Here is a 17,163-nt window from a genome sequence, read left to right as displayed (position 1 = left end):
ATGGTGCAAAATCCTTCTGCATCTTTTGTCTAGCCTCCTACTATATACAGTATAAGCAGGAACCTATAGGGAGTACTGTTAGGCTTCGTCATAACATATTAAACACGTGTGTGTAGCCATGTGCACTCTCTCTTGCTCACATAGTAGCTCTCTCACTCACACACACATACATGTGCACATACACGCACGCATATGCCCAAAGAGAATCTTTTAGAAGAGCTCTGCTGAGTCTCTTTCAAGTGTCTTTCCCTCTGTTTATTAATAATGCTGCCTCTATGCTGCATGAATGTATATTCTGTATATCTTCAGTTGCAAATGTATTCATCCATATATACATACAGTATACTGTATCTATATTTCTTTTTTTGTAACCCTGCAACATACAGTTTAGATACTACCTCAGTGCAATTCCAAATTGTATATGCTAGTCTATGGTCATTCACTACACCAATGTCTTTGTATAGTGATACTGTTTTTTGCACACTTATCAGGTTACCGTACTTACTGCACATTTTCTACACTTTATTATTTATTACTACTTAGCACCTTACTTGTATTTAAACTCAACGTCGCCAAAAACCAAGGCGCTGATAGTGGATTTCAGGAGGCCAAAGAGAGAGCACTCCCCAATTCACATCAGCGACGTTGAGGTGGAACGGGTCAGTGACTTAAAATTCCTGGGAATACACATCTCTGAGGATCTGAAATGGTCCACGCACACAACACAAGTGGTGTAAAAGGCTCTACTGCCTTCGGCGCCTGAAGAAATTAAGGGTGAGCCCTCGTGGCACCACCGCTTGGTATGGGAACTGTACTGTCCTCGAACGCAAAGCTCTGCAGAGAGTGGTGCGGACAGCCCAGAGAATCGTAGGAGGTGAGCTTCCCTCCCTCCAAGAAATACACAATAAGCGATATATAGCCAAGGCTGACAGTATCATCAGGGATAGACATCACCCCAGCCACAGCCTGTTCAAACCACTGCTGCGCCCTCGACCTGGCAAGCGATACCGGAGTATAGTGAGGCAGAGTTTTTATCTAGCAGCTGTCAGGCTGCTGAACCAAACCTAAGACTGTGTGCTTAACTGATTTGCACTATACTGATGCACATGTGTTTAGGATTTCCATTCCGACTTAAGCAACATGATACTGACATGCACTATATTGAATGCACTACATGTGATGAAGGACCTCTTTCAATGACAAGATACTGATTTTAACATGCTGCTTTCTCAGGCTTTTTGTGCTCATTTTGTTTTCCTTTCTGTACTGCTAATTCTTTTCTTTTGCTCCTTGAGCTGCAAACGTGAAAGCCTGCATAAACAAGAGTTTCACCTCACTGTTACCTGTAATTGTGTTGTGACTTTATTATACCTTGTATTTAATATGTTGTACGTTGTTAGCACAGTCTGGCAGTCTGCCACACCCGTTTGAGCATGTGACAAATCTCTATCATCTGTCTCAATGAGCTGAAGGCTGGACATGACATGTGTGAATGAACCTGTGCTTCAACACTGAGCGATTGCTAAGGGCCTTTACCACTGTTAGATGAACAGTTGTAATACAGTCATACATAACAAACGCATTTAAGAGAAGACTGTCCCTCATTGAGCATAGTCTCACAGCGGCCATTTTGTTCCAACTTCAAAAACCCAATTTGTCAATTTTAGTAGGTCATTATGGTGCTTATAGCTGGTCGTCCTCAAATGGAAATAGAAAGCATCTGAGATCAGTTCAAAGTGTGGCAGAGAGCAGAGGGGCAGAGAAGATGAGAAGAAATAAGAACTCAGGGACAGGTTATTGGAAGTCGATGACTCATCACAGTAGGTGGCCCCAATTCTCAAGGTCCCCTTGATGACTTGGCCAGGGGACAGGACCCATTTGGGCCCGGGCTCGGACCATGTGGACATGCAATCACACAGGAGGATACTGACACAGAAACACACGCGCACGCACGCACAGACATGTTTTTGCCCTCGATTCTGCCAATCAGTCAGCCACTGAACTGGGCAAGACACAGGAGATATGATGGGGGACATGAGGAGGTAAAAAATAGAAAGTTGACCAACAGGTTGGGGGACGACAAAAAGTTGTTGTAACACCAAAACATTTTGGTGTATTACACCCACCACAAATTATCAGACCATTTACTGCAATTGGATAATGTAGACGACAAGATGCAAAGACAGAGAGCAGGATGGAAGGAAAGAAGAATGCATAAAAAGAAAGGAACACTGCATGGAATAATAAATTAATGATCATGAAAGGAAGAAGGAAGCAAGGAAGGAAGGAAGGAGGAGAGGGAGGATAAAGGGAAGGAAGTAAGGAATGACGGAAGGAATAGAGAGGGAGGAAGGAAGGAAGCGAGGAATGAGGCATGGAGTAATATAATGGTCTAATTAATGATAAGAGAGGAAAGAAACAATGGTTTGATTAGCCAATGATTTATTTATTTTTAAACATTTTTGGGGGGGCTTTTATGGCTTTATGGATAGGACAGCTGACAGGAAATGGGGAGAGAGATGGGGGGTGACATGCAGCAATGGCCGTCGGGACTCGAACCCGTGGCACGCTGTCAGGCTACAATTAGCCTAATGATTAGTGAGGGAAGGGAAGAAGGGAGGAAGCAAAGTCAAAAGTACAGATGGCTGGATGAATCATCACTGAATACAACAGTGTTATTCTCCGCCAAACAATAGCTACAACATACCTGGCTTACATACACAAACCTCAACAGCACCAACACAAGCTAGAGGAAATCCTTCAATTACCTTGACAGCTAATTAAGGGGACAGCAATGCAAACAGTAATCAAAGTGTGGACCTCGGGGGGCTGTTAAAGGTTGATTGTTGAGGGAGCAGGAAGCTAGCGGGCTGCAGACCTTCCGTGCTACTGACTGAGCTGGCTGTGGTGGTGTACACCCTTACCATGTGGTCTGTGTAACTGCTGGTGTGTGGTGGTTGTGATACAGAGTAGGATAAGACAATGGCTTGAATATGGTGGATTTAGCTACCTTGCATAAATGAACAGACTTCACAGGTACATTGCTGCTGATACTGACACATACACGTACATGTATACTGACACGTACAGCTTTTTAATACACGGATGCACCACTTTCTATCCTAACAAAAAATAGAATAGACTGTCAGACCCCATTACAGTGACTTCTAACTTCTTAACACTGCTGCCTTTGTTTAAATACACTTCCTCTCTCTTCGCATCCCTTTGCCTATTTGCCTTATTTGTCCTTTGATTTGTTTGTAGATTTGGTTTAGTCCACAAAACAACTAGTTTACTGAAAGCTGACAGAGCAAATTGCACAGGAATTGTAACACACACACACACACACACACACACACACACACACACACACACACACACACACACACACACACACACCCCCACACACACACACACACACACACACACACACACACACACACACACACACACACACACACACACACACACACACACACACATGTTTGTTGTCCAGTCAATAATGGCACTAAGTATTCCCTATGAAGTGCAGTGTGAGGTAGACAGCCCTTATACAGACAACGTGCTTTGCTTCTAAACAATCACTCTCTCTCTCTCTCTCACACACACACACACACATACAGTACACATACACACACACACACGCAGACGCAGGCTCTTTGTTCCTGTATAAGACTCTTTCATCCCTGCATGAGTTCCTGAATCTCCGTTTTCCCTCTCTCCTCGCCTGTCTTGTCACTCTCCCCTCCCTCGCTCCTCATTTCCTCTCCTTAATGTGCAGTGTTAAAAAGGTAAGACGTGTCTCTGCTTGTCTTCTGTAGCGGCTTGGGGAGCATCCTCATAGGAGGATTATCCCTCATCAACCTCACTGACACTTCTACACAACCACATTCCAGTCTACTACGTTGGGACCTACGCAGTTTGTTCATTCCTTATGACACAAAGCCTCTAAATGCACATCAGAGATTGCGATATCCCAACTCTGCTAGCGTTGAACAAACGGCTCACAGTCTTTCTGATATACCTGACAGCTCAAAGTGACAATCACAGAACAGCACACTGCCCTAACTTCATTATACGCACACACCATCCCACTTACACACCATAAAAACCTTTGCATCAAGAACAGATAAAACATCATCTATACAATTTGTCCAAATTAAAACAGCAGTAGATGGCATCATGCAAGTTGTTACCGTATGTGCAGTTACAACACAGTCTGAGGACCAGTAGCACCTCCATATCTCTCCTGTCCTGTCCTCTGTTCTCTAGCTTTGCGTCTCCCCACTCTGCTCCTCTCAAATACAGAGAGAGCGTGAGAGAGTGTAAGACAGAGAGAGAGAGAGAGAGAGAGAGAGAGAGAAAGAGAGAGGCAGAAGCCGAGTGCGCTCACACATGCGCCAGCATCCCTTCCAACGCCTGCCGCTGCATACACAAGTAGAAGAGGCTAGGCTGGTGTCTTAGAGGGCTGAGGGAACTGGTGTTGGTGTGTGTGTGTGTGTGTGTGTGTGTGTGTGTGTGTGTGTGTGTGTGCGCATATGCGAGTGTGCGTGCATGTGGGAGGGGTGGGTTTAAAGTATCATCCCAGTCTCACACACACAGACAGACAGAGATGGACAGATGGAGGTATGCATGTACACACACACACACACACACACACACACACACACACACACACACACACACACACACACACACACACACACACACACACACACACACACACACACACACACACGCACACGCACACGCACACGCACAAAAGGGATTATAAAGATGCTTGTGCACACTTACCCTCCATGGTACAATCCCCAGAATATTTAGGACCTTTTACTTTGAAGTTCTGAAAACAGAAGGATTGCATTCATCACTTTTCTTGGTGATACACTCCCACCCTCACAAAACACACACACATCATTTGATAAATGAGTGGCCCTCATTTATCAAAGTGGTGTAGACCCAAAAAACGGGCATACACCGAGATCACCGCAATCGTCACATTTTTATCATTGTATCGTGACTTTTACTTTATTACTTTAACATTGGCTATACATGTTTGTTCCATCGTAGACATGCGAAGCAGCATTGTCTAACAATTTGCCAGGCATCTGGACACATGTATCCACTCCAAAATGTACAGTATATCTAACACACTAATAAATAATCCCTGTGAAAATATAATATAATATTTTATAAAGGCATACATGGACATGCACGCCTATTTTATTTCCAAGTGACAATGACAAGCATATAGCTTATTTGCAATGTTATAGGCTAAGTAAAGTGCTTAATCATTCACTCATTTAAACAAGTCCTTTAACAGTCATTCAGATAAGATTGCAGATCTCACTCAGACCTAGGCTATACGAGCGCTTATGCGAGAGTATTTTCGGGAGTCGAGACCGGCGCCGCTGAATTTTTTCATGGACTGTGAGGTCTCAGGTCTCCAAACTTATATACAGTAGCGTGTCCTATGGAGTTATGTGCAACCTGCGTTTAGGATAGAAACCCGACGCTCCAAACCTGTGCCCAGCGCAGGTAATCTTCACGCAGTGGATTTATTTGGGCCACCGGCAGATGGGAGATATAACCATCCCAGCACACACTAGCCTTCATCCATTTATGTTTATGCATTCATTCATCAATCACGGGGGTAATACATGATTGCTTTATTTTAGTGTAACTCAAACGTGCACTGTGCACGTCGGTAATGGGTTCAATTAATATACAAATGTATGATTCATGACGATGTGATTGGTGTCATTCAAGTAGGCTGCTAGCCTACTTGACAAATATTGTACCGTTACGGAATACGTGGTAATAATCCCACTGGCAAAGACTGCTGGTGTGCCAAAACGTGTTTAAGGGTGTGTTATTTAAATGATGGTCGGTTTCAGCCGTCACATTTATCAAAAGGACAGACCAAATGTACGCTAGGATTGGCTATATAGGACCACTTGATAAATCTCACTTGGACGTGGGCGTAAGCTGATTCCTGGGATCAAATATAAGCTGGTTTGTACACTCCATTGATAAATGAGGGCCAGTGTCTGCAGTTAGCATGGCTGAGGCAATGTGAAAGTGAAAAGCACTAGCACAAGTATAGGGCCACTGCAGCAGACTGTGAGAGCTTAGATTTAAACTGTCAGTCAAGCGTGCATAATGCATTAAACCATCACAACTGTTACTTAGGATTTAGGCTATATCTAGCTACCTACACATAAACCTGCACAATGATAAATGAAGAATGAAGATGTATAAACTATGTGTTCCAAAATGTTGTGTCTCTCAATTTTGTGAGAAAATTGCCTGAAATTAACCTCACCTTTAAAAAAAAAGCATTTAAAAGGAAATGCAACTGAAAAGAGTTCAAATTTGATGCTAGCAATAATTTTGCAAAAGCTGTTCTTATATCATTTTGAAATGAAACTTATCTGAAAATAAGTTAAAGCAGCAGTATGTAATTTTAAGGTTAAAGCAGCAGTTAAAGCAGCAGTATGTAATTTTTTCAATTAATAAAATGTAATTTTGTCCAATCTGTATGGTAGAGTATGTTAATACAATATAACTTATACAATTGGGGTGGTTGTATTTGGTCTCCCTGCTCTTCTATTGAGACATTTCGATCATGTCAAAGGTCATGACTCACCTAGACACAGGATCTGACAACATTTTTGACCTGATGGACAAGATTCGATTTATCCCCTGAGCAAGCAGGCAGGCTCTATTAGCTCAATGGTGAAAATGTCAGCACTTGGGTTCAAATCCAGGGTAGAAGAGGAAAGTTACATAGTGCTGCTTTAAATATGACTGAGTGACTTTCTCATGAATGTAGCAAACCTTTCTTTAAGTAATGTTACACAAGGCAAGATCATGTAAACAATTACTTGCATAACTTGAGCAACTGTTTTAGTTGATTTTTGATTTTCTCCTTAATTTAGTCATTGCCAATTCCCCCCATGTGCAGGTATATAGTCCCCGTCACTGCCAACCCCTACCTGTTGTTTTTTTCTGATACAAATGGAGTATCCAGACGATTGTCTTTACCTGACAATGAGTCAGGTGAGTTTCACTGAGAGAGCGTATGACATGCATGGAGGAACACGCTATCCCTCCCAGTTCCACTCCCTGCTGAACAGGCACCGTAACCAACCTAGTTCCGAACCAACTGGTTCTGAGTCCTGGTCTTCAGGACTCCAGTACAGATTTTCCATCCTACCAGTGAGTTCATTGCATTTACATAGTATCTCTGTTATTCTAGCTGTCTAATCAGGGACTATAGTTGAACCTGAGATACCAGGTGAATGCAATTAACAGAATGGTAGTATAGAAAACCAACAGTCGCAAAAGGACAAATCACCACTGAATCCCATGAATGTGTCCCTGGTAGCATTCAAGTGCATTCTCGTATATCGTGTCTGGACAACCTACCTCAGAAATCTTCTGGAACTGGCTGTTGGCCTGGCTGCATTTCTCTGCCGTCTCAAGGGCCACCTTGTAGTTATCTACAAAGGCCTTGTACACTCCCAGCTGGCTGGCCTGGAGAGAACACAGATTACCATTATCAAGTATAACTTATTATTTTTTATTACCATCATTAAGATCCAAGGCACCAAACGAACAAATAGGGGCTTGTTGTTTTCAGGGCTCCAGAATTAATTGTGCATCGCAAATTACCATATTGACGTACTGATTCTGAAACATTTAATAAAAATATGTAAGCCCACTGATCTAAGAAATTGTCAAGACATTAAAGACCTGCATATTTTTGTGATCAATCATTTTTTTTAAATTCATTCTGAATTACTTCCTGTCAAACAAAAACCTAATGCGTGATTACATTAGCAGCTCCATACCATTTTCAGCCAATAATATCATGACAAACACCACTAGTCACCACAAAGTCCTGTGTTACTCTGTTCATCAAAGATGGTGGAGGCAGCGTTAAACAGACGCTCAACAAACATTTGTAAATGTTGGGTTTCCAAACAAGAACAAACTTTGGTAACTGAAACCCCACTTGGAGTTGCAGTAACATGAACTTGATTCAACACTGCCTTGTTTCAGTAGAAAGTTGACTCATAATAAAGTTAGAGAGTTTAAATCCCATAGCCTGAGGAGACGGGACAGTTGGCTGAACCACGGCTGAATGTGTTGGTTGACTGATTCAGTCTGTGCGTGACCCGACCCCACCAACCCCATCACTGTGAATGAGACAGACACACCCAGCCTCTGTTTCACTACGAAATATCACAAAGGTTGCAAAAAGTAATGATAAGATAAAATGTTAGTAAGATGTTAATTCGAGGATTATAATACAGGCTTGTTTGTACCCCTAAAATCATTAAGACAAATAATGTGATAAGTTATGAGTAAAACTGTAATATTGATTTGACATGAAGGACATGGTTATCAAATAAGTGCCAAAAACTGGTCTTCTTTATCAAAACAGGTTATTTCCCCTGGCATACCTGTGCTATGCTTTAAGATTTGCAATGGGGCTGTGGTGGACTGAATTCATTAATTTCATTTCCCATTAGAATTCATTGTGAAACATAGCAATATTGAAAGAGCTCTGGACTCAGCAGCAAACATGGAGTTGCTTCACTAATGCTCATCTCCTACACAATACACACACACACACGCACTTGCTGGTTGTCCATCGTGTCCGATGATGACCATCTTCTCATATTTGTGAGTCTTTTGGTTGCTGAATAGTATAACCCTGGATCGACAGTTGCGGTTGCAGACCGGGCATGTAAAAGTGGTACTGAAGGGAGCAGGGGTGGCTTTGCGGGCATGCCTCTTTTTCTGGGTGTTGATGGTTAGTCCCATTCTGCCGTATGCAGTTACAGCTGCTGAGAGTGTTTTATAGGGCCACTGGTGTGTGGACTACCAGGGCGCAATTGTCGGCATACAGTAGCTGTATGATATTTTCAGAGGTCAACTTGGTGTTTGCCTGTAACCTCCTGATGTTTAACAGGTTACCATCAAGCCTTAAGTCAATGGTGACTCCAGCCTGCTTCTCCATCCTTCTATGTTAACAGTGTTGTATCACAGACTAGGAAGATATTGAACAGTAGCTGAGAAAGCACACAGCCTTGACTTACTCCAGTCTGCACACCAAAGAGCTCAGATCTGTGCCTCCCCACTACCACTTGGGCCATTATTCCTAAATGAAACTGTCCAAGTATGGTGAGAAACTTGGATTTCCACATTTCTTCAAGACTTGTTCAAGACCTGTTCTACACTGTATATGTGTCAAATACCATTGACAGGTCTAAGTGGTTAAGACATTTCTAAATATTTTAGCCAGTAAAATAAGAGACGATGGCAGCTGAGCCCCTGCATCTATCCTAAGATATGTGGGAACACAACTTGGTTCTCGACTGGCTTTTATCCCCTCTCTATTCCTGTTTCTGTGTCTTTCCCTAGTAACTGGTCCAAGTCTTGACGCCCCCTGACTAGAAACGGTGGGGAACAGACTGACTAATTATACGGCCATCTGTACCACAACCTTCACACCATCAGCCTGACTAAATGTTTAGCCACCACATAACATGTACGTACACACATTCAGTACACTGATTCATGTACACACAGCCCAGATGGGAGTGGATGACTTTACTAATGGATGCCAGTTGGTGGTGGGACTTTTTAAGAGAAGGGGGTCGAGTGAGAAGATTAAAGACAATGAGACATTGTGTGTGTGTGTGTGTGTGTGTGTGTGTGTGTGTGTGTGTGTGTGTGTGTGTAATAAGAGGGAAAGAAACCTGTATTAATAATAGAACTGTATAACATATTGGGAACTATGCTCACTATCTCTCATGATATCTAAAATAACCTGTTTTAGTCTGGTATTCCATTTGAAAATTATATCAAATTATATATTTTTTTAACCCATTGATACCTGGAACGCATCTGTGTCACTTTTAGATTTCTTTAGGCTATTCAAAAATAGCAGATATACAAGCTCATAGCGCGGCACCGAGTGCCGCGCTACGAGCTTGTAGATCTGCTATTTTTGAAAAATCGTGAAAATTATTTTTTTACATTTTTTTCCGAAAAACTGTTAGGATTTAGAAAATGTTTAGAAGCGGCCTCAGGTCTTAATGGGTTAATCCAAATCAAAACTGGTCGAAGTAAAGAGATCCGTTTTGGACAACAAAAGATAGACCAATATAAATCTATCACTTCAAAGCTTTCTGTTTCTTACACTGAAGTAGCTTGCTACAGTAGCTGGCAATGTCTACTTGTCATTGTTTGTCTGCAACTAGCCTGATTGTCCTCAAGTAGCCTGATTGTCCTTAACTAATCTGACTGTCATAAACTAGTCTGATTTTCCTCAACTAGTCTGACTATTGTCTTCAACTAGTCTGTCATCAACTAGTCTGATTGAAGGGAAGAGAATTACTCCCAAAGCATAAGATCTTAGCTCAGGCACCATTGGACCAATCAGTGTGAAACTTTTCACCAAGTAAGCCAAGGAAAAACCTCTGTTCTAAATCAGCCTCATGGTGGTGTTATAACAGGTTTATAATGTGCTGAAAATTTTCAGACGTCTCAGAGTCAGACCTCAATCTATCCATCCCTCCATCCAACAGTTTATAAAATAATGGAACTTAGAAAGACACTTGCATATATTAACAATAACAATTTTTTTTATGGATAATTATATTATAGGTTCTACAATCTGATATTGCTGTTTAAGTGTTCAGGGATTAACTAAATTATGTTAGTCCACCAATGGGCATGCCTGGTGAACGCCATCCCCAGATGCTTACCATAACCTTAACCACACCAAACCTAAGTTTCTTTTCTTTTTGTAGATGCTTCTGTGTGTCTGACTTACCTTGTTTTGACCATGTTCAGCACTTTGGTCGGCTTTGGCTGTTGTAAATGTGCTATATAAATAAAGTTTGATTTGATTTGATTTGATAAGCTACACTCAACTAAAATGAATGAATTACCCTAAACAGAAATCACCTTGTGGGAATTATAGTAAACAAAGAATCTGTTGTATTCTAACCATTGATAGTACCACTACGCCACACGATCAAAATCAGCCGTGTCTAATGTTTTGCATAAAGTAAACAGCTGTAGCTGGTAACGCTAGCCACAGCTAGCTTGAGCCATGGACAAACAAATTCTTATGTTGAACCAAGAACAGCACTATTCAGATTGTACTGTTACACCGTTGTTTGTGTTACTGTACGTCTGTCCTGTTAAAATGACAGCACATTATTCTGTGCAAATTTGACAGCATGGTGATAAAGCACAGCGGGAGAACTGGCTCCCATTGAGACTAATGAGAGCTGGGGCCGTACTAATATAAATCACATATATACACACACAGATGATTACACATAACAGCTACGTACTGTACGTTATGTTAAGGGAGACCCTGTTAAAACTGCATTATCCAGCACAAACACGACAGTGTTAGAGACTAGCAAGGGGTAGAGCTCTCCAAATTCAATCAACACACACATGCACGCACGCACACGCAAACACACACACACACACACACACACGAAGAGACAGAAGCATAGGCTGAAACAGAAACACTATCTCACCAGTTTCTGGAAGAGGTGTCCCACGGTGACCTTCTCGTCCCACTGCTGGATGTTGGGAGAAAGGGCGTCGTAGAACTCCTTGTGGATTTCAAAGATGTCCTGGATCTTGTAGAAGATGGTCTCGATCTGCTGGACGGTTAGCACCGGTTGGGACGAGGTGGCCGCGGCCTTAAGAGGACGCATGGGCTGGGGGGAGAGAAAGAGAAATCATATGACATTACATACAGTAATGACCCAGTAGGGTCAGGAAAAAACTAAAACAAATTAATTAACAAATATCAGTATTGAAATATTCAGATTTGAAGGAGAAGGAGAGGACATGAAGTAGAACCTTGTGAACTTTAGCAATGAACAAAAGATTATATTATCTAATTATATACAGTACATATTGATAAATTATGATCTATGATATGATCTTATTATGCCTCTGCCAGAGAAAGCCATGACCGGAGGCAGTATGTTTTTGGGTTGTCTTAACTCTCTGATGTGTGGCATTTTGTTTTGTTTTGCAAATGATTATCCTTTTTCGGAAGGGCTAGTATGGTCAACTTTAATGGTTTAAACTTCTGCAGAAACATCCACTTTGACTCAACGATGATTAGAAAGTGGTGGTCAAAGTGACTGTTACCATCACGAAATCTAACTACGAATTATAGTTCACTAGTCCATACTCGGGGATGTGCGCAGTCAAAGTATTTGCAGACTTTTAGTTACGTATGGGTAAGGCCTGTGTTCGATGTCTTAGCTGCAACAGTTCTCACACACATGCACGTGCGACCCGTCCCGTCGCAAGACCTGAATTAGAACATTGCAAGTGTGAATCTGTGTGCTAGTGCTATGAAGATGATATCTTCATAGCCCGCCCACTCATAAAACCCAGTGTGTGTGCACGGGCCGTAAATGAAAGTCCTTTATAAGTTTGCAGCGTCCTCTGTCTGGCAGTGGCTGCCCGGCAGCGCGCAGTAATTCCACACATGGCGTTTAATCATCCCATAGCTTGCGGGGTTGTAACCATGGCGATGATAGATCCAATAGCCCGAACTCCAAAGTTACAGCTTACATTTTGGGAAAACGGGCTTTCTCACAATGTACATATGCTAATGGTCAATGCCTGTGTGCAAGTTCAGAGCAATTGCTCCAGCCACTGAGGAGAACCAAGCATGACAGACAGAGAGTCTGTGACTGACTGACTGACATATCTAAAATTATATAAGAAGATAGTTAGATGAACTGTAATTCATCTAATTATGAATTATAGTTCGGATCTGTGGCTCTGGTTGTCCAGAGCCACAGATCCGACTGCTATGCCTACATGTATATTATGGTCATGTGCACATATGGGACCGACCGACTTCAAACTCGGCGCGCGCATTGGAAAGGACTTGGCATGCGGTGCGAGTAGTTGGCTCAAAAGGGACACAGACAGACAGGTACAATGGGTAGGCCTACTCTGACAAAGCCCCCAGTGACAAAGCCCCCACACTATGACTCACACATATTGGTCGGGATCGGCGGTGCGAAGTAGGTGTGAACATACATACACTAACAATGTTTTATTATCAAGTGATCAAACTGACTGAGTGTGCCACATAGTCAGCAGGTAGAAGTGCTGTAAACGAAGGCTGAGAGACAACGGGAAGTGCAAGAGCGGAGGAGGAGGAGACTCCTGCTGTTATACTGTTACACAGTCTTACCTCTGCTACAACCTCAACATTGTCACGTCACACGTTTATACATTATTTTGTGCAAGCTTCCTACGATGGACAGAGTTAAGAAAATGTGCATGAAAATATTAATGTATATCCTATTTACAGGCACAAGAATGCTACTGAGGTATTTACTGTACAGCAGGTGCAAATATACAGTGTTTTGTCTGAGCGGTCGAACAGAGGAGGAGGAGGTACTGTAGTAGGGTGTCATGTAACAATGCAGAGTGCTGTGTGTGTGTGCCGTAGGTCAATATGGCTATGAGACATTGACTCTGCACTGTGTGTGCATGCGTGCGTTAGTGGGATGGACACACCCTGTTCACTAACCCCCACATGTGGCTTTGGGTTACCATAGACGCACAATGTTGCTTGAGACAGCAGAGGCGGAAACCATATTGCTTTGAGAATGTTCGTTTTCGGTTTCAGTTTAGAATGACTAAAGCCGTCAAATACAGTAGGTGCTACTTTACAGAGAGACAGGATGTGACATCATGCCCTGGCAGGGAGAGCAAAGTCATATTGTTCAGTAACGGTTTTCAGGAAACATCCAATTGTGGTCCTGTTTTCAGTAGGAGCAGTAACCACTAATGGAACTCAGTCAGACAGTTGCTGCATTTGTGTGTGTTGGGTCTCACCGTTAGCAGAGCCTCCAGCTGGTTGATGTAGATCTCTTCACTGGCCAAGAAGCCAGACAACACCAGTTTCTTCATCTCCAGTCCCTTCTCTATGTCTCCCTGCAGGAAACACACACACACACACACACACACACACACACACACACACACACACACACACACACACACACACACACACACACACACACACACACACACACACACACACACACACACACACACACACACACACACACACACACACACACACACACACACACACACACAATCCAGCAGTTAGATTGTTAGATTTAACAGTGTAAGTTATACTAGAGTCAGGTCAGTGTTTATTGGCATGAGGCTCACACATGCCCTGTTTAAAGCAGGATGATGATGTCAGTCTGTTGGATGCCTGGACAATATCTTCTGCCATGTCACGAGAAAGCAGATACTCAAAAATAGGAGATAGTCCCTTGACCAGGGGACCACGGACAGGTCACAATATCCCACAAATGTCCACATTGGTACAGCATGGTTAGGTACAGTAAGCAAGCACTGACAATAATACCCCCCCCACCCCGATCCCCTGCCACATAAAGGGCAGCTGTTTATTGGGAAGGCTTACAAATCTAAACAAATTCTCAATGGCCCACTTCCTTTGTGGAAAGTCTCTCTCTTTGCAAGTCCTTCCATAGCCGATAGAGGGTTGTGGTATTTTGGACTTCAGGAACAGGGAAGTTACCACCCTCCCTGTGACTAATAACAGTAATACAGTTTTTGAAAACAGGGGGAAAGACTGTAAAATCACATATTGAAAACAAGATGCAGTTGCCTCTAAGCTAAGCAAAACAAGAGAGACCTTATAAAAATTCATATGGTGATGAAAATAGCTGCAAGCGGTGAGTCAGCGATGCCAATATGGGAATGTTAAAGATATGAAGGTGTCAACAGACAAGAGCTGCATTTTTGTGATAAATGTCATATTCTTTGGGGCATGCTAGTGGATCAACTAGCGTCAAGTACTCTAGGCATAGAGGTTAACTGTGATATTGCAGGTTTGAGTCCAGCATAGTCCTTTATTAACCCATTAAAACCGGGAAGGCATCCGTGTATTTTTTTATTTTAGCGTTGGCTATTCAAAAATAGCAGATATACAAGCTCACAGCGCGTCACTTTGTGCCGCGCTGCGAGCTTGTACATCTGCTATTTTTGAAAAATCTTGAAAGTGTGAGAACTACTGATTTAGAAGGCATTTGTAGAATCGGCCTCAGGTCTTAATGGATTAATCCAATTATGTTTGTCCTTTCTAAAGCTAGAAAAGGTCAGGCAGGCACTTGATGAAAGCTAATACAAAGTCCATAAGTCAATCTGCCCCTTGATTGACCCCCCCCCCCTATTTATTTATATATTTTTCCTGTCTCTATTTAGTAACTACGTATTCTATAGAAGTGGGTTGGCAGCCCATCTCCCCTTTTGGATGGAGTTTATTTTCTTTTTGGGTCATGATTAGTGGATTAGGGAAGAAGATCACTGGATCACATCTTGAGCTGTTGTCCAAGCCCCTGGGAGAAGGGCACTACCGCTGGTGCCACAACCAGGTGCTGAGGGTGGTCGCAGAGACCATCATTCCATCATTTTTGTCAGGGCCGTGGAGAAGCTACAACAGCGCCCAAATCAAGCAGGGACTCCTAGCAACAACTTCGGCCTGGCAGCTGAAGGTCGACCTAGGGAGACAGCTCAAATTCCCAGACACCATTGCAATGACAACACTCAGGCCTGACATGGTTCTTGTGTCTGTATCAACAAGGCAGGTGGTCCTGCTAGAGTTCACTGTGCCCTAGGAAGAACAAATGGAGGTGGCATTTGAGAGGAAGACCAAATTTGAGGGCCTGGCAGGCAAATGCCAAAAGCAGGGGATGGAGGACCATCGAGGACGGATGCATAGCATTTGCTGGCCAGTCGCTCTGCAGAGCACTCAATCTGCTGGGGATCAAGGCAGCAGGAGAGCAATCAGGAACATCACTGATGCTGCTCAGAATACATCAAGTTGGCTGTGGACCAGGAGGGGTGATCCATGGACCACACAAGCTACCTACTGTAGAGACAAGAGAACGACAAGAGACTGACCACACCCGGCTAGGTCGCCTGGGTGAGAGTTTCTGATGTTGAAAGACCCAAAACACCCGATAGTCTAGGTTTTATACAGAGAAGGTGGGGTCCTGAGATCCCACCTTCTCTGTATAAAACCCCACCGTGGAGAATAGTCTTTCAACAATAACAAAACAGCCTTTGTTTCGATGAGTAGCAAAATCGTTTCCTTTATTTTCACTAAATATTCAGTCCATGGGAGGAGCTCCGTTCCTAACAGAGTGTTAGCGAGAACTCGCCTCATCGTGATGACATTTGCTAGACTCACACTCAGGTATTGTACAAGACAAATTTCAATATCACCTGATATAACAGGAAAAACTCCTGCACACCGTCATCAAATGCAAAAGTTTACTTTAATAGGTATAACAACGTTTCTTCATCAGGTTATCTAGTCCGAAACATAGTTATATTCCCATTAATGCTTTTGAAGACAGTGTGCAGGAGTTTTTTCTGTAACATTTTGGGCCCCCGTTTGGTCTTCTCCTACACACCTGTTGCTTTTATAGGTATGTAAAAGCTTTTCACAATATCATATACAACCTATAGCTCACAAACAAAGCACCATGTGCACTGGCAGCCCCATGGAAAAAGGCTAAAAAAAATCCTATTTGTCAATACAGACTAGGTAAACTAAGGAGGAAGCTCATCTCAATAGATCTCATTTGCCATTCTGCCCACAACCACAGCTGAAATTTTAGTTTTAGTTTTTGTTGTGTGAGGTGGATGTGGGTCTGTGTCTTGGTGAGGCCATAGGGCAGCTCTCAGAAAGTGAGATTAATTATTAACACGGCGTGATCTTCAGACTGATAGTACCCAGTCAGCTCTAAGCTGATAAGAAAAGAAAGGAAAGAGCAAGCCATAACTTACACCTACAGTATGTCACTGCTCAAGATGGAAGCTTACACTCTGAACGCTCTTAACCACTTAATACCCTCTATTCTTAGTAAAACGGACCTGAGTTATAACTGTACTACACCAAATTTCTTTGCCAAAAATAGCCGATCTACAAGCTCGTAAGGCAACACGTTGTGAGCTTGTAGATCTGTTATTTTTGGCTAATGTTCGCCTCAGAATAGGGATGGTGGGGTTCAAGTGGTTAATGTCTGAGCTCAC

General features: G+C 42.7%; 1 protein-coding gene across 6 annotated transcripts in view; it reads right to left on the bottom strand.

The window, feature by feature from the left end:
• abr (ABR activator of RhoGEF and GTPase) overlaps nucleotides 1-17,163 on the bottom strand; it is a 133,176-nt gene that overhangs the window by 63,455 nt on the left and 52,558 nt on the right. For all 6 annotated transcript variants that reach the window (XM_080436454.1, XM_080436455.1, XM_080436456.1 and 3 more), the window contains 4 exons: nucleotides 13,921-14,019; nucleotides 11,577-11,762; nucleotides 7,432-7,539; nucleotides 4,795-4,843 (listed from right to left, as the gene is read on the bottom strand). In XM_080436454.1, coding sequence (XP_080292580.1) covers nucleotides 4,795-4,843; nucleotides 7,432-7,539; nucleotides 11,577-11,762; nucleotides 13,921-14,019 — 442 coding nt within the window. The remainder of the gene's footprint in view (nucleotides 1-4,794; nucleotides 4,844-7,431; nucleotides 7,540-11,576; nucleotides 11,763-13,920; nucleotides 14,020-17,163) is intronic.

The sequence above is a fragment of the Gymnoscopelus braueri genome, assembly GCF_963280865.1.
Source record: "Gymnoscopelus braueri genome assembly, chromosome: 8".
Lineage (NCBI taxonomy): Eukaryota > Metazoa > Chordata > Actinopteri > Myctophiformes > Myctophidae > Gymnoscopelus > Gymnoscopelus braueri.
Note: the sequence above shows the minus strand (reverse complement) of the source record. Positions and strands in the feature narration are given on the sequence as shown.